At 41.9% G+C, this 26,783-nt stretch overlaps 1 protein-coding gene across 3 annotated transcripts in view; it reads right to left on the reverse strand.

Annotated features, from left to right (window-relative positions):
- Window positions 1-2,756: 2,756 nt before the first annotated feature.
- Window positions 2,757-26,783, reverse strand: part of LOC148060674 (G patch domain-containing protein 2-like) — a 32,332-nt gene continuing 8,305 nt past the window's right edge. The window contains exons 3-11 of one of the 3 annotated variants that reach the window (XR_015709311.1): window positions 23,015-23,076; window positions 22,058-22,210; window positions 21,896-21,975; window positions 21,761-21,825; window positions 21,648-21,687; window positions 21,495-21,583; window positions 15,855-15,943; window positions 4,000-6,456; window positions 2,757-3,939 (exon numbers count right to left, since the gene is read on the reverse strand). Coding sequence is in view for 2 of the 3 variants with exons in the window: in XM_087780474.1 (XP_087636600.1) it covers window positions 6,305-6,456; window positions 15,855-15,943; window positions 21,495-21,583; window positions 21,648-21,687; window positions 21,761-21,825; window positions 21,896-21,975; window positions 22,058-22,210; window positions 23,015-23,076 (730 nt within the window). In the remaining variant the exon portion in view is untranslated. Of the gene's footprint in view, window positions 6,457-15,854; window positions 15,944-21,494; window positions 21,584-21,647; window positions 21,688-21,760; window positions 21,826-21,895; window positions 21,976-22,057; window positions 22,211-23,014; window positions 23,077-26,783 lie in introns of all 3 variants that reach the window. The other 2 variants (XM_087780475.1, XM_087780474.1) reach the window with 2 other exon arrangements.

A 26,783-nucleotide genomic window follows, 5' to 3' on the forward strand; every position in this document is an offset into this window, starting at 1 on the left:
TATATAAAACATTTTATTATCAAGTTTTATATTAACATATTAAGTATTTTACACTCATTTATTTGATAAAACTCTGCGCTTATTATTTTCCAAAAATAACACAATAATAACCCTTTTTTATATAACCCACTTTTAACAAAGTAAGTAAGTAAGTAAATAATTTTTATTTGTATAGCGCTTTTCCAGACCAGGGTCACAAAGCGCTTAAACAATCAAAACAATATTCAATAAAGTATATACTTTAAAGATCAAGATAAAACTGATAACACAACAGGAGTTCCAGAAAATCAAGGAAAAGCCTGAACAAATAAAAACGTGTTAAGATGTTTCTTGAAGGAGTCAGTAGGTTTCAGGGTAAAAGTTCATAAGGTCATGAGATCAAGTGTGCACGTTTGGAACTCACGGCAAGTGTCCTCCTGCAGCAGGAAGTGGTCGCCTCCCTTTTCGAACCCCGCCGCAGCTGCTGGGGTGTCAGAGTGGCGGCGGCGGGCGGCGAGCGGCAGAGGAGGCGATTACTCGAGCGCGACCAGGCGAAACCCAAAAATCAATAAACAATCTGGACGTATCAGAAGGTTTTTGCTTCGACTTAATAAACGTCTCAATCCAGCCTCACCTCTTCATTCTGCCTCCACACACTCTTCTGCCGATCACTTAGAGCCACGACGGCTCCCTCCATCCGCTTCATAAACACACACACACACACACACACACACACACACACACACACAAACACAAACACACACACGGAGAAAAGCTATTTTAATCTAAGAAGCACTCTCATAAATGGCCGTCCAAGGCGTCCTTTTTCCGTTCGCTCCGGTTGCCTCCCCAGTTCTCATGAGGTCCCGCAGACCCCCCATCTATAGGCTGGACCTTAAGTAAGAGCCTCAGTGTTCACTGCACGTCTGTGACTCTTAAGAAAGTGACAACACTCGTTTATTCTACAGTAACACAAGACAACAACAGAAAAATACACTCACGACCGTCACTAGAAAAGCGAGCGCAGACTTCCACCAAGCAGCTCATCGTCAGAATTTGAGACCTTTTGCTTGCAACAAATAAAGAAGTTACAATCATTTAAACAACTTTATCATGGTTTAAATTACATAAAAGGAATGAAGAAAAGATGGAAGAAGAAGAAGTAAAAAGAATAAGAAGTAGAGAACAAAGGAAGGAAAGAAAGAAAAGGAGAAGAGAGAAAATGAAAACAAGTGATAAATAAGTAAATATAAATCAGAAAAGGAGAAGAAAAGTAGAAAGAGGTGAAATAAAAATGTTTGAGGAATGATAGAAGAATAAAAGAAAGACAATCATTGAAAAGGGAAATGAAAAGAGGATGAAAAAAGTATCTAAAAAAAAGTGCACGTTGAACAAAATAAAGTTAAGAAAGATGAAAAAAATGGAAAGAAGAAGTGATCATGTTTTCTAGTGCCTTGCAGGTCCCAGCTCTCCAGGGTCGACCGGTGATCCGCTCATCTTCCCTCCTCCCCCACTTCTCTCTAGTCTCCCATTATTTTCACTCACCAGACGGTGCGTCCACCGTGTCGCCGACTCCACCAGACTGAAGGGGGCGCTGTTCTTAATCACCCCTTCAGCACCAGAACACGGACTCGTTTGTCTCCGGCGTGTGCGGCGGCGTCGTGATGGATGCTCCTGGCGAGTAACTCTTGGAAGATTAGGAGTTTTTATTGGCTGTCAGGAAGCACAACTTTCCGCGTGCGTCAGCTCGCCACGCTCTGATTAGCCTGCCAGCTCAAATGAAAACCGATGTCGCTCGCGGTGGGACGCCCCCAGAAGCCCCCTCGCCGGGATCTGGGCCCCGAGAGCGGGTACGACGAGACGCATGGCGGCGTCAGGCGGACGCTATCTCGAGAACACCGTTACGTGGATCCTCCATTAGGGAGGAAATATGTGCGACGCCGCTTCATAACATCCTCCGTCATAGTCAGCGCTGATAACGACGGCGTGATGGAGCGTCGCTGACAAAACCTCGTCCTCCAGGGTCACCTCCACACTCGTCTCCTGCTGCCTCGACGCTTCAAGTGTGGCCTTAGGAACGGAACACGGCTGGTCGTTAAGGACGCTTCACAGGCGGCCATTTTGTTTTTTCTATTTTGCCTCCAAAAACTCTTTTATTTTCATTTTAAGCTCTAATTTGTTCAACTTTTAATATTTCTTCCAAGTATTTTAATAGTTTTAAACATTATTTTAATTATCACCATGTTTTATTCCTTAAATAGTCTCAATAAATTCATACAATTATGCGAAAATTCTAACGTTTACATTATGTTTGAACTATTTTCCACTATATTAAATTATTAATAGTTTATTCCTTGTCATTTTTATTTATGTAATTTCATAAAATATTTAACATCCTATTCCCTAACACGGTAATTGATTTGAATTGTTATTTTGTTAATTATTTTGTAATTTAAAGTTTCTATATTTTGCAACAACACGTAAAAATTAAACAAAGACTACGACAAATAAACATTTTGTGGTAATGTAACATCATCATGACTGTTTATTGAATATATAAATATATGTTGATAAATAGTTTTTAATTATTTTTTTTCTGTGCATAATTGATAATTATTATATAATTAAACTTACATACTATCAACATTTATAATTATAATACATTATTTCATAGGACGCTGCTGAAAAATGTTACAATAAATCAATATAATGGGTTTTTTTGTTCAATTTTTAAAAAATGACTTGTTGAAACCGGGTTGAACAAGACATCAAACATAAACGATCCAGATCTAGTTTATTGCACACAGAGATTTGGAATAAATACAAGTCGGAACAACACAAACGGTCATGCAAACAGAGGGAGGTCGTGTGGCTCCGTCGACGCTCGGGCGCGACGCACTCAAACTCTACGAGGTCGAGGGTTAACCCTCTGCAGGTCATTAGCAATGATGGCGTCAACAACTGTTACAGACGGAGATAACCAGCGATGAGACGAGTCGTCAGATAACCAGAGATCCAAGAAATCATGGATAAAAAGAGTCGTCGACGTGAACGATTTGTTTGTGAGGATGAGCTGCAGAGGAAAACGTGAGACTGGAGAAGTAAATTCGGGCGACACTATATACAGACACTAATCAGCCGTTACATTATGACCAGTGACCCTTTGATGCCAAGTGAAGGTTATTGGGCTCTTTTTAAACACAGAGGGATGTCTTGGATTGCAAACTATGACAAAAAATACATTTACTAGACATATTTAAAGTACTAAAACTAGGATAAGTTTAAAACCTGTATTCGCGTATAACCCGGGATCCTTCTTGACTAATAAATGACGATTAAAGGGACCGAAGACAAAAACACATAGTGGTCTTATTTTGCAGGATTATTTCGGTAAAAAAAATCTGCAGTTTTGTTTAATGAGTTTTCAAAGTTTTCCAAAAATCCTTAAAGTTAGAGTTAAAGGGCAGTTTAAAAAAATATTTTTTGTAAGACACGGACAGTTACATCAGATTAGTTTAAGATAAGTTAGGGTACAATTCTGCCCGTATTTTAAAATACATTTTAAATCCTGGTCACCAATGAATGTTTGAGTTGTTATATACATTAGCCAGAAGTCAAAATTAGAAAGTGTTTTTGCTAAAGCGACATAAAAAGGTCGAACTCCACAGTAAAAGCGATTCAAACGTGCAACCGATGTCAGTGACGGTGCAGCCCTCGAGTCGAACGAGTGACCGCCGGAACCGGAGCGACTCATTTACCTGCTAAACAAAACGTCACTAACAAGCTAGCTAAGACCGGACTGACCTACTAGGAGACGGAGGCGCGAGGGGGGGGGGTTCAAGCAGAGTTTATGACGCCGTGATCTCTTCCTCATCACACCGGTGGACACCAGCAGTGTGCGGCGGGTGGACCGGGCATCACTCATTCACTCGCCTCATCGCTGCCTTTGTCGAGTGATTGCTGGCGGAAAAAGCAAAACAGATCAATACATCTCCGGCGGGCCTGACAGGTAATCTTTACCTGGGATGAAATATGAGTGGCACCGCCCCGCTGGATCCCTTCACTGTAACGGGGCGGTTGAGGAAAGCCGTTTCCCCCCTTCATTTCCCCGGAAATTTATTTCCATGGACAAACATTGGTTGGCGCCATTGTGGCTTCGGATTAGGCAGGCTAGCTAACGCGGTCTAAGCTAAGGACACAGCGGACAAAAGTAGTGTTTAACGGTATAACTTGGCTGCAAATTTTCTCACATTTCTTGAAACTGGGCAGCCATTTTACTTTTAGTTTGACGACAGAAAACTTCAACCAGTTCCGACACTGAAAAGAATCAGCTAATGGTCTGGCTGATGTTATAAACAATCAGGAAACGGATCACTATCGTTCCCTGGATATCAGGAGGTGGCTACGGCGGTGACTTCATCAGTTCTGGCGCGAGGCCGGGCCGACAGTTGACCTCCGGCTCGCGCCTGGTCGAGCTGTGAATCACACCCGCGAGGTCAGCGACGGTATCACACAAGCATTACTTCAGGAGCTTGAAAAAAAAACCCCCAACTTTCCAGGACTAGCTTTAGCTCAGCTAACCCATGTCACATGACACCAGTCGGTTCTCTGCTCTGTTGAGTGTATTATCATCATGAGAACGTATCACTTGATGTCATTAATATCAATCAAACGTTCCCTTGCTCTTTTAGGGTCCTGCTGCCGCAGAAGCCATTTGTGGGGGGGGAAGAGGGGCCGGGGGACGGTCCGAGCCTCCGCGTTGACGGATTTTCTGTGGTGGAATGTCTAGGAATGAGGCGTCCATTTAGACGAGTGTGCACACACAGCATTTATAAATGTCATCCGCCGGCCAACGCGATCACGTAAAGCTCCTCGCTTTGGATTATTGCCGACATATAACTCACGTTAATTGGCAAATCTCATTCAACTAAATGTGAGTCATCGTCAAAATGAGGCTCTAAAGTGTCGGAAAAGAGAGTCCGAATGTGGCTGAAATGCCTGGTGATCAATACCCAAAGTGCACTTTGTCAGCGTAACTGCGGTTGATCCAAATGGACGCTAAGATTGCTACATGAATACCCCCTCAACTAGGGTTGTCGGGGGTTTTCAGGGGGGCCCCGAAGGGAATAGATAAAGGGTGTCGAACCAAGTCAGGTGAAGGGCCAAAGTCTAAACCACAGTCCCAGCCGCGGACCAAACTAAATGTCTACATATTTAACGGTTTCACAGGAAATAACCTGCATTGATCGAGAGACGTCTACTTGAAGCACAGTTATACATATAATTGTTTCCCCACTTTTGGAAGTTGAAAAACAAATTGTTTGCATTTATGAGCTGCTGTCCAAAGCGGATCTTTAGGTTCATTTCAATAAGTGTTGATGTAATGCTCTGGAATCTTCTCAAGATATCTCCCGGAGGTTAAGCTTTAGGCAACAGTATCACCACTTCAAAGGAGAGTACGGATCGCCCTAATAATGTTCAAAAATCACGGTAAGTTTGCAAAGAGCAATGGAATATCACACCTAATATCTAAATTACAAAAAAGGAGGTTGGACTTGTGACACCTCCAGAAGGACCCGGGAGAAAAATAAATAGTACAAACCAAACTGCTTCTGGCCTTGAACTTACATTTGGGTGGAATTTGAATATGGATGGTGAGCGAGGGGCGAACAAAGCGAAGCCCTCCGAGGACTGCGGCTGCTTTGCGCCGTGTGTTGTGCTAATGGGCACCTTTGTAAAAACTGTGGTGGTTCAAATCCATGTTAATAGGTGGTCTTATGTGATTCTCTGCGGGCGGTCTCTTCTCTAGGGCGCTCTCGCGGCACGTGGTCGATCGACATTCTAACGCTGGCTGAACTTAATGACTCCACGACCGAGACCATCAATGCAGGAACGAACTAGTAAACCACCCTTTTTTTTACCCATGTGTTACTAATGCTGTCCTACAAAAGTGTGAGCACCTTTGTAATGAGGCAAATGTTGTACTGTTAGCTTAAATATAGGAGGTACTTAAGCAGCCTTTTGACATTTTTAAGTTGGACTTGTACTGATATTGTGCAACTTGTGAGCAGTTCATAGTGCTCAGCATCACCTCATCCTGGTGTCGCTGCTGACGTCATATGTAAAATGGGTTGAGATGTGGGAATGGAGCCGATGGTCAGAAGACTGGATCCTCTTGAAAAGCTGCCTTCTTGAGACGTTTGAGTTAGTTTATAGTTGTCATGCTTTGAAGAACCTCCTGGGAGGACTGGGGGGTCGGTACATGCTGATGTTGAAGTTGTGCTATTCTAAACAGCTCGTTTCTTAAAAGTCCGCGGAGCAAAAGTCACTGCTCGTCCAGGAAGAAGGATGGACTCTCAGTCTTTGTGGACGAGGAACAATGTGAAGTCGACGGACTTGGTCCCCCTGCGGCCCCCAAAGACTCCAGGTTGAAGCCGTTCCCTCTCGTCTCTTCCCTCTGGTGATAAGGGGTGGTCGCTGTAGAAAAGATAGACAGTTAAAATCTCCAGTAGTATCAGGAGGAAATTTTGGTTTGGTGGTCCCTCAGTTATCGGCGTCTGCTACCAGAGTTTGAATCAATCCCTTTTTAATAGTTGAGTATTAATGAGCTTCTGGTCAAGTCAGCCAAATCCAATTGGGCCTCAGATGACTTGTGGACACGGCTATTAAAGCTCCAATCTGTGCTGCTCCTCTGGATCAACACCTACAACCCGGTCCACTGCTGGACGTGCCATGTTTTCAAACGTCATCCATCAAATGTGAACGCACTCCTTCCTCCGCTAACCTTTAAGCCTTTCGTCTCCGGAAGCGAAGGGAGCCATCGGGGCACAATTTTCCTGAAGACAGAGGAAGTCTAAAACGATTGCAATCCAAACATGCTTTGCTTTGCCCGGTAAATAAATCTGACCAACCCCTCGCCCCCCCCTCCCGCGCACACACACACACAAAAAGTTAGCCGCAGTCACACGAGACGTTTTCTTCAGAGTGGGGTCTGTGAGGACAAGTCAACTCGAAGTGACATTGTGGCTGTGGGCTGTCTCCCAGGATTAGGCATTACAGCGTTCACTGGCATGTGCTTCTGCTGCGACCCATTATATCTGCTTGTGCCTCTTTCCAGATGACTTCCTCCCCAAACTGATCCGGCGGGCAAGATAATTGATTAATTTTTCTTGAGGGAACGATGGCTAACCGTTTGCTCAGGTTCCACCCGAAACCATTTCGGGGGCAGTCAAAAGACGCCCGGTCTGAAATTTGTACTTTTAATCTTCAGAGGATTGTCAGAAAGGTTTAGGGAACATGTGAATGTGCAGACTGAAGGTGACTTCAAGAACTTGCTAGTACCTGGCAGGAGAGTGAGTATAAGGAGTGGTGGTTGTGGTTGAGCAGCGGTAGGATGTAAAAATGCAAACTAAAATCAGCAGCAGTTGTCGGTAAACAATGTATTGACGACGGTATTGTTGCGGGCAGAAGTTGTTTTGGTTTATCCTGTCTTAAAGATTTGATCGAGAGACCCTGGGCTTTCCAAAGTAGACCCGCCCCAAAAAATAGTTGGATGATTTAGTAGCTTTAGCAACTGTAGCATGAACAGCATCAATACTGTACTTCTATGAATACAAGTAGCAGCGATAAAGGAAAGTGCTACTAGCATACGCGACAGCACAAGATTCAATGTTAGATTACGATGAAATAGCCTCATTGTTAAACTATCGTAGAAGTAGCTCAATGTAGAGCCTCCTATTGTCGCCTCAGATTAAAAAAGCGCATGAATACACAAACCGCCGCGGCAAACATGCGTCGTAAACATTGCGGCTCTACATCAAGGTCAACGTAAAGGTTTTTCCCGTCAATGGGGGAATTACACGACACACACATTTATTGTGGGCGATAATGGGGGGCTGAATGGAACCATCTTCCCATCTTAATAAGCTCTCATGTGATGCTCTCTAAAAACAATCATTGCTGGAGCACGCGCCTTCCCCCCGTTTATTAATCAGCTAATTACACATTGACAGTCATGGGCCTGCTGATTCCCACACTTAAATGAACAGGGCTGAGTAGCTCGTTAATGATTAGCCTTTGTGTTTCATGTGCTCGCACTAGCGCTCTCTCTCTCTACACACACACACACACACACACTGATAAATGTACACACACACACCCTGCTCGATCACAATTAAAGAAACATGAGGAATCAGGTCCACCCAGCTGGAGAGTCTACACAGAAACGAGGAGACAATCTGTCAAGACAAACATTTATATTTTTATCAAGATTCAACTGGTTTTTCTGATTCTAAAGGGACAATTCTCCGACACAATACAACAATGTGTCCGTGTTGAATGGACCCAATTGACTGGAGCGAGGGATGGACGTGTGAGCGTCTGCACTCATAAGTCAAAAGACAAGTGGATTTTTTTCCACCGACGTCAAGATCTCAAATCAAATACATGTTTTCTAGAGTCTGGAGTCTTTCTTGGACAGTAATCCATGAGTGACCCAAAAGTAGGAGTCTTAAACGGGGGCAGGAGTGAAGTAAAAGTATCATGTTCTGTTCTATGTTAATAATTGTATTCTTTGTTACTTTTCTTTGATCTATGTTCTTTATCTTTATCTTTAGACTTAGATTGCATCATCTCGTTCTTTCTCTTTATTTCTCTTTGTTCTTGTTCTTATTTTGATTCTTTTTTATGAAAAATTGCTGTATTTGCTGTGGATAATTTGGAAAAAACAATTTCAATAAAGTTCTGCCTAACCTAACCTAACCTCCCTATTGAGGTGTTCTATTGGGAGGAGGCCTCGGGGCAGACCCATGCAAGTCTAGGGGAAACCGGTGAAAGTTTAGAACAGGTACTTAGTCCATTTTCTCTCATTTTCTTTGTTCTTTCTGTTTGTTTGTTTGCAGAGTCGACAGTTCCAGTTTTTCATTGTTGTGTTTATAACATTATTTAAAATTAATATCCCTCCCCCCTGACCCTGTGTCCCTAACTCCTCCCTCACTTCTGAGAAAGATGATAAAATGACAGAAAAACATGGAACAGGTACTTTGTTCATTTTCTTTCATTTTAAGTCTCAAATCTATATTGTTGTTGTGTTTATTATATATATATATATAAATCAAGTTATTTTTATTGTCCAATATACGTGTATCAAGACATACAGCATAGACTTAAATTGTAGTTCTCTCAGACTTGCGGTGCGTGTGGTACATTTGTTTTACTTTTACTCCAAAGACGGACGAGTATTGGACCTTACCAATAGAATTAAATGTAATAAATATCCTGACCTCTGACCCCATGTCCCTAACTCCTCCCTCATCCCCCTCCTCTGCTGTTGACAGGTAGAATAATAAAAATATCTTGGCTGTTGTTAGATGACTCGATGCAGACCAGCATCTTTCTAATTCAGAATGACTCCTTCGAGAAACATCTCTAGACATTTTTATTTGTTCAGGCTTTTCCTTGATTTTCTGGAACTCCTGTTGTGTTATCAGTTTTATCTTGCCCTTTAAAGTATATACTTTATTGAATATTGTTTTGATTGTTTAAGCGCTTTGTGACCCTGGTCTGGAAAAGCGCTATATAAATACAAATTACTTACTTACTCTTTTGGACTCCCTCGACTTTTACCGCCACAGTCTAAGATACACCTTCTCTGAACAATCTCGTTCAACCCTGGAACATATTCTTGATCAATCACTGTGCAAAACACTAAAAGATTTTTAGAAAGTAGGGATTAAATGCACTACAAAAAGTGCGTTGTTAGCTTAATGTCTACATCCTTAACGTCAAATGAACAAAACGCTTTAGAATCCAACGAAATGCAATCCCAGATATATGGACGAAGTTGACACCGGTTGGTACGAACATGATGCAAATTGAGGTTACAGTGTATCCACACATGTAAGCGTGGCCACCCGCGACACACCTTGATGAAAATAAGTAGACCAGCCGGTGGAGCCCTGTGAGGTCTTTTTTTTTTTGAAGGACACAGGAAAGGGAACGGATAGGAAGCCAGTTGAGGGCAAAATAGTGCGGTAGGCTGCATTTCTGTCAGCAGAAGTGATGGCTGAGTGGTACCGTTATTTGTCTTGTGCTGCCACGCAGGCCCTCGCGCCAGCCTGGGCATTAATGAGAGGGGGGTCGGACCGCCGGGCAAGAACATGGTGGGGCCTCTACGCAGGTGATCTGTCACGGGCGCCGGCGGGGAGACACATGAGGGGAAGAAGAGGATGCAGCCTTGACAGGGAAGCCGGTCTGAACTGTGTTTCCAGGGTGACACTAAGAAACCATCGTGAACTAGTTAAGACAGGAGCGCCAGAGAAACAACCTCCCGCGCCATCGATCACGATGTCGTTAGGTAACTTCAGAACAAAGAGAGACAGTTTGTGAGAGTGCCGGTTTCTTTTTCCACCGATGTCCTAATGACCACTGTAGCTTAATCTGGTCGTGTGTCTCGCAGGGGTCACCGGGTGTCCGGCTAAAGGAGGGTCTCCATCAATTTTCTTACTGTCTATACCCCGGTCACAGAGGCAGCGGCTTAAGGAAGAAGCCCGGATTCTCCTTGTTCCTAAAACTACTTCGGCTTTTCAGGAAGAATACTTTTTACTAAAAGGAAAGTTTGTTCAATCACTGGAAAAAAACGTTTTTTGAATCCTAGCTACAAAGTGGACAGATTTGAGGACCTAAATCTCTTATTGTAGACCCCCATCCATCTAGACAAAGATTGTTTTCCATTCTTCAATCACTGTTATGGCCAGTGCTGTCACTTAATCGGAAAAAAACTAAACAATACAAGGAGTTCATGAATAAATTCATAAAATGTAGGCACCCTTATATCTTATTGATTTTAATACCTTTAGCACTAATTATTGGAACCGAAAATTGGTTTGGTAACCTCAGTGACCTTTGGACTCCATACACAGGTGAGTCCAATCATGAGAAAAGGGTATTTAAGGAGGCCAATTGTGTTTCTCCTCTTTGCATCTTCTCTAAAGAGTGGCGCCTTAAAAAAACTCTCAAATGACCTGAAAACAATGATTGTTCAACATCATGGTTTAGGGGAAGGATATAGAAAGCTATCTCAGAGATTTAAGCTCTCAGTTTCAACTGTGAGGAACATTGTGAGGAAATATAAGACACTGTTCTAGTTAAGGCCTGGAGTGGCAGACCAAGGAACATCTCAGATAAACAGAGGCGCAGGATCACATACCAGCTCCAAAGACCTGCAACTTCAACTTGCTGCAGATGGTGTCACTGTGCATCGTTCAACTATTCAGCGCACTTTACACAAGGAGATGCTTTATGGAAGAGTAATGCGGAAAAAGCCTTTTCTCTGCACACGCCACAAACGGGGTCGCTTGAGGTATGCTAAAGCACATTTGGACAAGCCAGCTTCATTTTGGAATAAGGTGCTGTGGACTATGAAACTAAAATAGAGTTATTTTGGCATAACCAGGGGGGCTGTGTGGCCAGTGCAGGGACGGGGAACCTTGTTAAAGTTGAGGGGCGCATGGATTCCTCTCAATATCTGCAGATTCTGGGGAACAATGTCCAGGAATCAGTAACAAAGTTGAAGTTGTGCTGGGGCTGGATCTTTCAACAATACAATGATCCTACACTGCTCAAAATCGACTAAGGCGTTCATGCAGAGGAACAAGTATAGCGTTCTGGAATGGCCATCTCAGTCCCCAGACCTGAATATTATTGAACATTTATGGTGTGATTTAAAGCGGGGGGTCCATGCTCGGAAACCATCAAACCTGACTGAACTGGAGAGGATCTGTAAAGAAGAATGGTTCAAAATACTTTCCACCAGAATTCAGACCCTAATTGGAAGCTATAGGAAGCGTTTAGAGGCTGTTATTTCTGAATAATGAGGATGCACAAAATATTGAGTATTTTTTCTTTTGTGATGCTTAAATGTATGCACATGCCTACTTTTGTTTAAATAACTCTTGCATACTTTCTGTAAATCATATAAACTTAATTTAACTTCTCAAATATCACTGTGTTTGTCTCCTATAAGATATATTTAACTGGAATTTTGTATCCAAACAACCAATGATTTACAAAGCAAAATCATGAAAATGTACAGGGGTGCCCAAACTTTTTCATACCACTGTATGTGTTCCAACTGAGCATCATTTGCTACATTAAAATGGACTCACATTTTTAGCTACGACTCTCAAAAGGAAGGGATTACTACTTTGGTGGCACGGCCCAGAACTTGAGTGAAATAGTGCTTCTGAATTCTGTGCGAGTTGTCAAGGATTTGCACTACCTTTCTATTTTCCAGGGGCCAGAAAACAAAGTGCCACAACTGCTTTTGATGCGAGTCCGTGGTGAGTCTTTCCTGGAACGGTATTGTGATATTTTCACAACAAACTTGGCTCTGATCCATCTGTCAATCCTTCCCTCACTGCAACAATACCCCAAGATACTTGAGCTCCATATGGCCAGTTTCTGAGATCACTTTGTCCTCGATCACATTCTTACATGTCGGTCAGTCAGATACTACTTTTTAAAACATAATGGTCACAAGGAGTTAAACCTGACATGTATTAGCTCGCACATATGAGAATCATCATTCAAAATTAACCCGTAACGACCACATCAATAACACAAATCTGAATGAGAGCAGTAACAATACATTAGGTGGCTGTCAAGCTCCGGGTCCAGACCTGGTCAGACTCCAAGATTGATTGCAGTGAGAAAACCAGAAAATGACCAATTTAAGGCTGAGAAATGGAGCGGTCATCTCATCCCAACAGATACCAGCTTTTGTTGCTTTTTTTTCCCCCCCCCTTCACGAGCGTCTGCAGCAGTGTGGCGAAGGTGCTAAAAGGGTGGAGAGAGAAGACAAAAGCAACAGCTGGGTACCGTCTCAGCAATTCCCCGCGGAGCTCGGGGAGACACCTCCAGTCACAGACCATTTTCACTCCTGATTACAGAGTTTCAAATCAACACGAGCGTCCACTTGTGCGGTCGGACTCGCCGCTGTTCTGATCGCTTGTTGCTCTTCCTACCGTCAAACATGCTAAACCCCGAAGTTGTGAGGAAAAACTCACATTTCTCCAACACCCATCTTGTGTGCGGTTGTCAGTGGAGCGTCTCGCCCGCTGTGGTGAAATGACGGAGGATATGTCTGCACCAGCGAAGTGCCAGAGTCAAGATTTATACACAGCGGTTGCAGCTGCAGAAACTGACATTGGAAGACATGGGGGGCTGATAAATCACAAGGGACAGGGGGCACTAGACTCCAGAACCACTCGGCTGAAGGGGGGGCCGTGATTGTGAGGGACACAATACAAACCCAAACACGGAAATTTCCAGACACTTCAATGTGCAGAGAGACTTGTGGAGTCGGATATAGAATGAAGGTATTTTGTGATAGAAATTCCTCTGTGGTCAACAAATAAATGCTCTTGATTTGTCCAGCACTGAGTAGTTTTTTTACTGTGTTTAGTTTCTTCTTACCAAAGAGAAACCTTATGTCACAATGAAGGTAATAAACACTATTCTCTTAAGATCACTGTCAAGTAAGCACCAAACGAAATAAAATGCTTAGTCCAGGAAAAGGCATTTGACCCACTGAAAATGTCTCCAAGACACACATTTGTGTCCTAAACCACCAGTTGAGAACCACTTAATACCGTTTGCAGCAAATTAAATTTATTTAGGTTGTGGGTATTGAAGCCACAAAATCTGTAAATGAATTGTTTATATAACAGAAATGTAGTGTGACTTTGATCAAATCTATTAAAAAGCAAAAGAAAAAAAATAGGGTAAATACATTAAAAGATGACAAGGGTATACTAACGATAACAAACAACATTGTTTGAAAACTCTATATTTTAATTATTTATTTTACTCAAACTTTACATAATGACATTTATTTCAGTTATTGAAACATGTGTTGAATTTTCTTTTCTTTTTTTATATTATTTATGTCATTCAAAGTTATAGTCTATTTTTTATTTTAATTGTATTTTTATGAATTTATAATATATTTTCTTTTATTCTGTAATTCCTCCACTTTGGTGTTCTCTGTGTTATCTTGACCTTTTTATTATTTATTTTATTGTATTGTTTTGATTGTTTAAGCCTTTTGTGACCCTGGTCTGGAAAACCGCTCAACAAATATAAATAACTTATTGCTTACTTACTTTCTTACTTACAAAAAAAAATCATTTGTTGTGTTTAAAACACAAGCCATAAAATGTTCTGATTCAGAAAATAAGGATTCAAATACAAAACTGTAGTTTCACATGTGATTAGTTAAATATTAAATTAATTGTTTATATATCAGAATTGAAATGTGACTTTGAAAAAACTATTAAAAAGCAAAAGGCAAGTGTAGACTAACAAAAAAATTATTTGAAAACTCCATATTTTAATGATTTATTTTACTCAAATTTTACATAATGACATTTTATTTCAGTTATTGAAAAATGTGTAAAAATAAAAGTTTACTATATATATTGGAAATATGTGTTGCATTTAAAAAAAAATATATTATTATTCATATGTCATACAAAGTTAAGGTCTTTTGTTTCATTTTAATTCATTGTCTTTTTATGAATCTCTTTTTAATTAATTTATAATATTTCTTTCCTTTATTCTGTAATGCCACCACAAAATAGACCTTTGTTGTGTTTAAAACACTGTCCATAAAAGTTTCTGATTCAGAAAAAAGGATTAAAGTAAGAAACTGTAGTTTCACATGTGATTAGTTAAATATTAAATATATCTTGCATGTTTTGATTTTAGTTACTTTCCAGGTTTCCTCCCAATTATGCCATAAAGCAGGTCTGTTGTCGAGTCACTGAGGGATGCCCCCTGTTCCGCACGGTGAGTATGACGAGTTGTTATGGGGCAGGGGTGAATCCTTTTTTTTCCAACTCTAATGGGAAGAGGCTGAGCGCTGCGGAGGTGAAGGACGCCGGCCGCTCCATCACTCAGGGCAATAAATGGATGTAATCTGTATCCAGGTAAAGCAGTGGCTGGTTTTGAATTCCACCTCTTTTATCCAAATGAGTGATGGACCCCGGTGTGGTGTGGCGTGTGGAGGTATTAATATACATCAGCGGCCCGGACCCCGCACTAAATCAGGGTACCACTGGTGTTTCTTATTTAAATGACAAACAGCACTAGACCTAGGAGTGGAGGCTGGACAAACCAATCCAGATTTCATTTCTCACAAGTCAAGGCATCTGAACTGCAGAGCACATGTGTGGGAATCAGACTATTTATGATGCAAGAACAAAGGTCTTAAACAAAAGGTGTATGAAGTCCGTAAATCTATTCTTAAAGCAACGTCCTGTTTGTCAACCGGTTATATACTTTAATAAAGTAAAGCTCTTACATGCTAATGCTAACGAGTACCACTAAGAGGATAGTAGCACCTCAGCTACATGGACAGCCTTATTGTATTTAAAACAAGAGCTTTAAAACACCCAAAAGGAACCTATTAAACTCTTACTATCTACTATCAAAAACATTTTCAAGTGCTCTACAAATATTACTTACTTAATTCAAGCTGATGCTATTGTTTACGGTTGCTAATGTTCGAGTACTTTTTGAATTAACTGCTGTAGCATGAATACCCAGTTTTTACTATTACAATTTTAATGCAAAGACAATAATTAATGATATATTCTTATGAGATATATAAAAAAGGTAACAGAATAATAATAATGTTTAAACGAAAAAAACAACTAAACAACTTTTTTTTACATAGTTACTGTAATTCATTGAAATAAAGAACATTTTGAATTAACTTATTACTTGTTGTAATTCAATTTTAATACAATTCTGAGTGACAAGACTCCCGAACTGTGAATCGGTTTAAGGAGAGCGAGGGTTCGTGCTGAGCCAACCTGGTAAAGGGAAGGACGGTGCATCGGTTTTCCTCCATCTCCTGATGTCTCCGGTGCAGAAGAGTCCCAGAGTGACGCTGCTCTGTCTGCTGGACACAACAAGACACACGTTGTAAACTTAATTTAAGAGGAAGTGCAGACGTGTTTTCTTTGCAGCGCATATTCATAAATATCACTTAGTAGGCATGAGTCGCTCCAGCATCTGACAGGGTTTAACTAGCAGTTAATAAATAAGATATTCTGATATATTCTGTCTCTGAAACAAGGAAAATTCATAAACAAAAGCACTCTTTATTAAATAGGTGCTTAATAAGTGAAGGAATGTCCTGTGGGTTGAAGTAGTGATCACTCCTTCAAAATGTACGACAAAGTGTCTTTACAATTTCAGGAATTTTTACACCTAAAATGTCTCCACTCTGGCATCGGAATGTCTTTTGAACCCTCAGTCTGGGTTGTAATAGCCAAATAAAGGTTGTTACAACCGAACAATAGGTTTAACATGAACTACTTGGGTACGTAGTATTTCAAAATTCTACAGAAACTTTTTTTTAACTGCCGCTTGTCAACCCACGGCGTAGATTTGAGAGGTAGTAGTATTTACGAGTCACCGCTGCGTCCCTGTAAACAGATTATACCTGCTCCGTGCCTCCGTGTGTCATATGTCAGGAGCTCTGAAATAGGGAAAGCCCCCACCAGCCACTTAATAGCGCCGACTTCTGAGATGTAAAGTTAAGGTCAAGGTCCGTTCCATCACAGGCAGGGTGGGAGAAGGCGGGCGGGGGGGTGGTAGGCGATGCCGCTGATGTGATAGATGTTCGGAGTATGTTGGTGCGCCGAGGAGGGGACGAGCAGGTGCAGCTGGAGCCTCAGACCAGACTATTGTGCTGCTTTATTGATATATGGCACGAGTGCTAGACAAGATACGGCGGTAACCTTGCTAATGCTAATCCTTGAAGATGCTTCTATCGCCTCCTCTGGACCCTCGCTAGCAGGAGGACATGTCCACGTGTACGACCACAGCTAGTGCCTTCATCAGAAGATGATATTTTTGCTTAAGGAAATCAAAGACAGATTAGCTTCATATAAACGTACATCCATCAGAGGCTAAAACACCTTTACCATGTTTTCTGGCTCTGGGTAACGTTGCTGGTATTTGCACCGATAAAAAAAAAAGTGCAGTGGAAATATGTCGATAAACAAGCCCGCTCGTAAAGGTGGAATAAACGACACACAGCAAAACAACAAAGAAAGGAATCCTCGTTAAAGACGCCGGGGCTCATCCTGGACTCGCGGCCACATAAAGCTCACAAACCGCCAGGCACGTGCGACAATAAGGCCGCATCAGGGCAGCCTTTTTTTTTTTTTTTACAGGCAGCATGTTCCATGACCTCGACACCCATAAATCACATGACGGGGCGCGCCAGAGAGGTGGCGCTGAAAGCCAACAGGGCACGCGTTGAGCAAAGTCTCTATGTTGTATAATCAATAGATATAAAAATAAATGGCCCGGCCCTTTTTCTCTGTCGGCTGGCTGGCTCTAATAAAATCCCAGTAATGCATATTTCATTTACTTTTATACTTATTGATTACCTGTACTCCAGTTAGTAAATCAGGCGCCTATTGATCCCTCAATCGTACCTCTGTCGGACAGCGCATAACCAGCCATTTGCACCCCTGATAAAGAGCTCAGGCATTGAACTCCGCTCAGTCAATCTTTGCAAACTTTTTACTTCTAAAAATCAATGTTAGCGTCACATTATGTCAGGAGTTCCTTGATGCGTTCCCTGTTTTGTGTGACCAGGTCCTTCCCTTCATCTATTCCTCATTTAACGTTGGGTATGCCTGAAAATCGCCTGTGTTGTTACGCGTAAGTGAAAGATTGTGTCGAACATTAGCTGATGTTGGTAACCATACCAGAGCCCATAACCTAACCCAAAGTCTAGACGGATTACAATTATCGGTTTGTCCTTTTGTTTCCAACCTTAAGTTCAGTTGGTCTCAGAACCTTCTCCAGGTATTTCCCGAGAAAAATACATTTTTCACAGGTCTTGGAAATGTGATGCCCACTTATACAGTAAGAGAAAGAAGCAAAATCCGGCTAAAGACAAAGGAAAAACCTATTAATGTCACAATGAGGGCTTCGTGGATTTTGTAGCTAGCATCCATGTTGCATTCACGCCAAATATTTTGTAAATGTAACCATGAAGTAAAACCATGAATAGCTCTGAAAGTAAGAATCAGAATTTTAAAGTTGATCTTGAAAGAAACTGGAAGCCAGTGAAGAGTTTTAAGGATCGGGGAAATGTGAGTTCTTCTACTAGAGCGGGTTAGAATTCTTGCTGCATAGTTTTCTATTAACTGCAGGCGAGACAGCTCCTTCTTGTTTAGAAACGAAAATAAACTGTTACAATAGTCTAAACGAGAAGACACAAATGCATGGATTACAAGCTCATATTCTGACATAATTTTCCTAAATTTAGCAATTTTTCTTGGTTGAAGGAAACAGTTTCTGGTCAGTTTTCTGCAGTGTTGAACTGGAGACATGTCTTTATCAAATACAACACCCAGGTTTCTCCGGCTCAGTTTGACCCAAGTCACCCAGGATTGACTCAACCCTGGAACCTTATCAGCAGGAGCAATAACCAGAGTTTCAGTTTTGTCCACATTTAGCTGCACAGTGTGTTCACTCAGCCACCTTATACAGTCGTCGGTGGTCGATCGTCCAAAGGCGACACAAATAGATGTTCTGATGTTGCCTTGCTTGAAACCAGGCCTTCATAAGGAAGGGCAAAAACTGAATTCCATCAAAGACAAAAGGACATGGACTCAGAAATAGATCTTCTCGGGTCAAACGAGACACTCTTAAACGGTCCTCCAGAGAATAGACTTGAATAGCGGTGACACGGGGGTCAATTGTAATTCTGGCGCCCACGTCCAAAAGCAAATATATCAATTAAAAATAATAAATCAAAAGAGGAGTGAGCTGCCGCGGTAATAGAACGACTATCTATTTTCATTAGAGTACAAGGTGCTTCAGGTGTGAGCAGGATCTCAAGATTAATAGAGGTATTCAAATGAATCAGAAAGGATTAGGGTCCCCTGGGAACATAATCAATAACTCCAAATCAATAATCAATAGGCCACTCACACCAATATACTTACTGCTGACACCGAGATCTCACAATTAAAATGAAATCTGGGAGGGGAGTGGCGTTAGACTGTGATTTATCTCACAGCACAAGTGTCATTTAGGAATAAATAAGTCGATAGATAAAAGCTGCTGTGGCGCTCGGCCGGGAGGCGGCTATGCATTTTAAGGCGAGCGCCGGCCGCCGGGCATTACGGCCAAATCCCACAAAGCACGCGGGCCGATTCTCACCCGAGACGAGGATAAACAGCAGTCAGGCTTGGCCACTTAACGTCAAATCTCTGACTGGGGCCACTCAGGAGCTTTTATTCATACTGTGCTATTCCGACTTTACAGCCAGATCCGAAAACTCTCCCACGAGCCGCTTAAAACAGAAACGCTGCTCCAGGGAAGAGTTTAATTGTGAGTAATATTGGGCTCCTGTTTTATTCAGGCTCGCAAGGTGGTGAGTCAGAAACAGCAGATGACATTTTCGAGACCGAGCGAAACACTATCGACCGACATGTTCACACACGCAGAGAGGTTTTAGAAATGAGTTCCAGGAAATAATTAGTAAGATCTTTAAAAGTAGCAGCATAATAATTAATATATTTGTTGCCTTCTTCTAGTAGGGGACGTTCCAATACTTACCTTAAATTGGACTTATACCTTGAAACTGTAGTATGACAAGAACAAGACTTCTTAAACTCAATTTCATGAAGGGAATAATGACTTAAAACTGGAATATGACATAGAAATTGTAGCCTCACCAGGAGCCTCAACAAGGCTATTTACTATAAATATAAAACTATATGTAAACTATATAAATATATATATATAAATATATATAAATTATATAAACTATAAATACTATAAACAATTTCCCGAAGGAGACCTCCTGAGGGATCAATAAAGTTCTACCTAACCTTACCTTACCTTACTCTCACTTACCTGGACAAAAAAGTCTGACCTTATTTAAAAATGGTCAATAAAAAGATCGAAAACCTTGAGTTTTCTTTCCTGTGCTTCACATGAAAACTTCACCTTTTTCACAAACAAAATGTTTTCCAAGATAAACGATTGTCTCCTCTTGATGTTTGCGAGAGACTTTGGGATGAAGTGAGGAAGTCGGGTCACAAGGACAGAGGAGCCATATCACCAGAGAGTGGATTTTGAGCTGCTCTGGGAGAAGGATTCAGCTGGTGCGGTCCGACGGGACACATCAGACGCCCCCCCCCACCCCACAAAACCCCCTCTCGTCAATCCCGCCGCCCCCTCCCTCGTTCATTTGGGAGTATGATTTATACTTTTTGAAGTGAAGGGTCTTGAATTCCACTATAAAGGAATTAAGAGGTCTCCCCAGAGTCTGCCATTCAAATGAGAGCATGGCAGGGATATGAGGGCTTTTTAATAGAGCAAAATTAGTATTCACAATGCCTCGGACTGGAATCTGAAGGAACCTTTCAGGTGGAGAAGAAAGCGACAGTTTAGAAAAGAAAGCCCTAAGAAGTCAGGGGCTTCTCATAGCAGTCGTGTTTTTGCCCCTCATCAAGAAGCCATGGAGCGCTCTGTAGAGCGGCCCAGGAGAGCCGGCGCGAGTGTGTGCGAGACAGAATTAAGAATGCAGCGTAAATAGCCGCCGCTGAAACAATACCACGAGGAGCCCCACAGTCTCGAGGCCAAAGGAGGGCGGCTCTCGCTTCTCAGCGGTCCCCCATGCAGATCCAAAACGGTTGGCGGGATGACTGGAAGTGGAAGCTTTGACAAACATCTTTTGGAGAAAAAACGGCTTTTCGAGTGTTGGGAGAATCACTGGGATTTAAATCTGATTCAACTCTATTTTTTATTTCTCTATTTGGCTGACCTTGAAAACTATTTGCGCGTCAACTTCGCTTCAGTGACTCAACTTCACATCAAATGTTGGGAGATATCGTGCCGGTAAACTGGTCATTCTTCAGCCGTCTGTGATTTCCTCCTTCTATGGTGAATCGCAGTTAGCATTAGTAGCCTTTTTTTTTTTACTCTGTACCCTTTATCTGAAGATTTAACAAACCTTTTTTAAAACCGTCTTTCATGCATTCATTGCAAAAGATATTTAATATTTAAAAATCTTATCTACTCCTCCCAGAGTTTTTTATGGTTACTATTTTCCTATAAACGGTGAATGTTTGTGTTTTTCCAAATGATGCATAAAGATTGTATTGATTAAATTACATTGTTTTGTTTCAATCCAACAGCCTTATCACGCATTGCTGTGGAGCCATCAATTGTTGATCTTGTAAAACAAAATAACAATGACAGTGATCTGACCAAGATCTCATTTGAAAACCTTAGCTACCACAGACAAATTACGTAAAGAGCTAATCCAGCATATTTCCTACTGTCCTACAACCTGCCAGGCTTCCACACAAGTGACCTCTTCACCTACCAGGCAGTTAAGGAGAATTCTTAGTCAATATATTGACGAAAATATATATACTTTAAAGTGTTTCTGCGCATGTGTCGTCAACTACCTGCTTCTGCCGAGTGAGGAGGAGCATCGCAGGTGAGCGGCCTCTGACTTGACGATGGGACACACCGGGAAAGGGCAGAGCGGGTTCAGCTGCGAATTCAAAAGTCTTCATTAGCTAAAGGACAACGACGGAGACGTAGTCCGGGTAACAAACCTGGTTTCGCTCTCGCTCTACAACAGAAGGCAGCCAGAAGCTAAAAGGGAAATCATCAGTGAATAAACAAAGAGAACACGAACGTGAGTGGAGAATGTTTTTTTTTAACTTACTCTCTCTGGTAGCAATCTTGAGAAAACTGTTGCAGTCTTTCCACGTAAACGGGGCGAGTGTTGCGCTGGTGAAACGCAAAACAGGTTTTAGAATCAAAACATAATTCTTTATATGGATTTAATGAATTTACACACCTTGCTGGGAAGTCTCCTCCTGTCCTTCCTGAGGCAACAGGCCGCAGAACCAGGGACACGTTTCAAACGCGAACGATATCCTGATTAAAAATAAATCGTTCAGTGTTGAGCCGTCTGGTACAATTAACTTTCTCGCAGATAAAAACGTTCAATAATCTCCACCTCTCTGGGTCATGCGAGCGGGCTGCAGGAACGTCGGTGACGGTCTGGTGTCGTCCAGAGAGAGTTGAGTGTCCGAGTCCCAGCCGGGCAGCAGACCGGCGACTCCGGAGCCGCAGTCGCTCTCGAAGAACCAGTCGCTCTGCTCGTCGTCGCCTGTGTACAGAGAAATTATTTTGGATTCCATTTCGGTACAGAGCGTAATCATAAAAGTTTTTGACCAGGTTTAACTACATCAACAGGTAAGCATTGACAGATTTAAGCATCTTTGTTTCTTTTGCTGTTTGGCAAATATTTTGTTGACTTAATCGGAGAAACTTGATTTTGCAAATATGAGTCGCTCTTATTTCTAACCAGGTTTTACCAAATAAAGAACTAAGTTTATGTAAGACAGCATCCAGAAAACAGGAAGTAGTATACAGAGCTTGATCCTGAACACTTGTGAATTTTATTTCACTCACTTATTGTAGAAAGAAAGAGATGTTTTTGGCCTTGTTTAAAAAACATGCATCATTTTAACAAGCAATCTTCAATATTATGTGTTTCAAGGCGACTAAAAGATGGAGCGTGTTACGAAAACAAGACAGTCAAAGCGGGACAAAGGATGATTTTAGGGTGAATTAACTCTCACACCAGACAGCTGGACTGGAGAGAGCTCAGTCCTGAGACAGAGACTCTCCTCAGATCTGTCAGTCAGAGAACCTCACGGGAGTCGAAGCCCCCTCACAGTCAAGGTGTAGTGACAACTGTTAAATCAGAGGCTGACCGGCCCCCGTCGCGGCTAACCAGATTAGCAAAGGCTTCAGTGCTCATTAGCGCGACATGACAACGTCTTATTAGAGTCGCCTGGGTGCCCAGCAACCGGGCTCTCGTGGCGGTACCGCCCTCTTCAGTCGCCGCACGAGCACGACGGCGTGAATGTTTGTGTCCTATAAACTCCAGCGAGTGATGGTCAGATACCTTGTCTCCCCTCGTCGTTGGTGAAGAGTCCGGGGTCGCTGCTGCAGGTGCTGCTGGACTCACTGCAGGGAGAGACGACCGATTATTATCACTTACAATTATGATCAATCGAGTTCAGTTTTTATGTTCGAGGAAATTGTACGACAAACAGGAATGAAGAGCACAGAAAATATGAAAAATGATTATTTAATATGGGTCAAGTAAGTATAACTTGCAAGTAGGCATATACATATATATTTTTTTAGTTTACTTAATTTTTAATTTAATTTAATTACATTTTTATTTGTCCTTTTCGTGGGTATTTTCTGTCCCTCAAAGTCAAAAGCAAATCACTCATTTTTTGTTGTTGTCCTTAAGTGTTTATTTTAGGCTTTGCCACCAAATAAAGGCCAATTTTCTTTCCGTTCTTTCATTTGGCTTGAAGGCCCCTTACAACAGTAGCAGTTAATAAGGTAAGGTAACGCTTTATTGATCCCTCAGGAGGTCTCCTTTGGGAAATTGTTTTAAAATAATAAATAATAAATAATAAATAATAAATAATAAATAATAAATAATAAATAATAAATAATAAAAGAAATAATAAAAAATAATAGTAAAGGGGGCCCTTGATAGGAATTGTTCGAATTAACCTCTAATATCGGCATGATATCAACATCGCGGGGGAAGAAAACGCATCACAGGAAGTCAAGCTTTTCTGAAGGCCTTAAGCCGCCTGTTCATGACATTAATGCCAAATATCAAAGCAAACATGCACTAGTTAGCATAAGTCAGTCGTACATAAACTGAAGCAGTTTATACTCCATCAAGGAGTGCACATTAATTCAGTTTTGATCCGTCATTTTACTCGGACATGGGTCGTACATTTACATGCATCTCTGAATGTCAACAATCGGAAACAAAGGTAATGAAGATTCCAGAGGTCGGCCCGAGTGGAAAACGGCACAAAGACACATGTTCGGCAGCGACGGCGAACACAAAAGCGGCAGCGACGACTCTGATGGAAGCCACTGAGTGACATGCACGGTGTAATTGAATATCCTCCGCTGTCAGCTCCAATATATCCCGGCAGGCCGTGGTCGAGGATGACAGTCCCCCTGCTGGCCCGGGCGGCCCCTCCCTTCTGGGTGTGCCTCGCGAACAACTGGTCCACATCTGCTGTGTGGGCCGCAGACTTGTCCACACCTCCGGGCGACTCCTGTTACATTTCCTCCACACCCTCTGCGTACCCCTCTGCTACACCGGACCTCCCCGGTTTCCTCAGCCTCATCTCACACCTACGCTTACATGGACTTGGACCAACTGACAATGTCACAAGGAGGGGGGACTGTGTGGCCTGCAGGAGGCTCAGAGAAAGCCTTCCTTTCATATTTTACAGGTGATGAAATTCAAAAGATGTCGGCCAAACAGTGTTGATATTCACTGACTGATCTGATAATGTTTTAGGATTCAAAAATGTGAAGATTGCTGATTAAAATGGTAGTTGTTGGACTTTTTATGTTGCGTTATATGAATATGTTAAAAACTTGAAATAGGATCCATTAGAAATTAAACATATAAATATATATATATATATATACTGTATATATATATAAAAATGTGATAAGGAACTTCTGGAGATGAAATCTACCATAACAACACCCACTCTGCTGTGATTGGTCAAACATTACCGTGCCTCATTAATCCCGGAAGTCTCCCCCTCTAAGAGACTCGTTGTATAAACAAAGCGGGCGTGATTACAGCTGGCTTGAGTAGGAGTGAAGCCCATTATTACGTCATAATGGACTCCGCTGTTGTAACCTCTCGTTCGCAAGGAATTCAGACGGGTAAGTACTTTATAAAGAAATAACTTCAAAACATCAACGTGAAGACATTAGTTGCCCTTTAACTTTTTTTTATTCACCTGTACATTATATATAATTATTATTATTTTGGGGTGGTCATGATCCCCCCTCAATGTATGTTGTAAGTACATGGTTTATTATCCTTTTTTTAATGGGAAAAAGGGATCACATATCCTTCTTTAAATGCATGTAAATGCATCTCTTCAAGCTACAAATACAAGTAAATTGTCAAAGGGCTAAACTGTTATGAATTTAGGACTTGTAACAGCCCGGGTGTGAGTCTAGTTTTTCTAGTTTTGGTCAAACTTCACATTAAAAACTCTTAAGAGCCGTTTTTGTGACTCAGTCCTAGGTTTGACAAATTTAATATCCATATAGCTTGAGCTGTAGCTACTAGCACGTCAAGCTACATGTTTCCATTTTACAGGTTATTATACTCAACAACTTAACAGTTTTAATACAACTCCTGTGTTTTTCTCAGTTTTATCTTGACCTTTAAAGTATATATTTTATTGAGTATTGTTTTGATTGTTTAAGCGCTTTGTGACCCTGGTCTGGAAAAGCGCTATAAAAATACAAATTACTTACTTATATATCCACCTATAACAGCATTTGATTGGTTCTCTTTTAGTTTTGTTTACCAACTCTGACCTTGCTACACCTCCAGGCTCGGAGGGTCATATACGAGCTGACAAAGTGGTTTGTCACATTAGTGACTGAAGCATCTCAGAAACCTCCAGCCAGCCTGCACATCTTCCCGCACAGATGGCCGGCCATCATCTCCCCTCGCGACCTGGGGAGCAGATGTGAAAGATGAGCAGGGCTCTCCAGGGGGAATCTGTAGAAGAAGGTCTGTCTCTAGACCAGCATTCCTACATCCCTACAGCTCCAGATTCCCCTGCTCCGCTGTAGACACATCAGCTGGTACTTCCTCATGAGTGGCGGGCGGCAATCAGCAAATAAACACAATCATCAATGATCTTTAGCTTCTTAGTGTAGCGATTTTTGTACGACGTTTCGAAAAAGGAATTAACAATTCATTAGCGGCATTAAGTATTTACCCATATTAGAGGTGTAATGTGATGTCGCTCTGAGCGGCGAAGGGCCGGTGTTTCCATTAAGTGCTGGCTAATTAACCGCCTGAATAATTAAGACGTCCATTATTCAGATGGAAAAGAATCGCCTCCGCTCTCTACCCAAGTGACCTTTTCTCGAGGAAGAGTCACTGGAGGAAAAGGCGTCGCATAAAGGCGATGCACCCGATTACCTGCAGAGGAATTTCCCAAATTCATTTACGCTCTTGAAGATTGTCGTGGCTTCCTATTATGTATTGTATTAAGGTAGTGGACCCTGACTCTGTCTGCTCTCATCACACAAGCCGGGAAACTGTAAAAACAGTTCCAGTCAGAAGGTCCATACGACGACTTTGTTGTCGCTATGTCTGATGCCGAAATACCCCATTAGTAGTCTTCTATACCTATCGCGATGGCTGCTCTCCAAGTCCATCATCTTGGCGCCAAAACCCACATCATAGACCACTGACACTTCACGGTCCCTACTGCCAGTCTCCTGATGATGGTCCTCCTTGTATGACAGCTTCAAGCGGTTTGATGCCCGCGCTTCCTCTCATTTCTTACCTCGGTAGGTGAATATCAATAAGGTTGCCAAATTCTTCCATATGCAGGCTTGACCAGAGAGTATCGATTGGGTTTTTGGTCCTTCTAAGAATGGAATTTCACACGACAGACTCCGGCCAAATACATGTAAGGGATTAATGCAAATTCAACCATTTCCGTTCATGTCTATGAACAGCACTGCCATAAAGACACAGGTTTAATAAAGTGGGAATTTCCTCAAACCCGGTTGACTTTTAGTCGTGGGCTGAGGTTTTTTTTTCAGCTGCATCAGCGAGTGTTGGACGGAGAATG

Source organism: Callionymus lyra, chromosome 18 (assembly GCF_982586985.1).
Source record: "Callionymus lyra chromosome 18, fCalLyr1.hap1.1, whole genome shotgun sequence".
NCBI classification, from domain to species: Eukaryota; Metazoa; Chordata; class Actinopteri; order Syngnathiformes; family Callionymidae; genus Callionymus; species Callionymus lyra.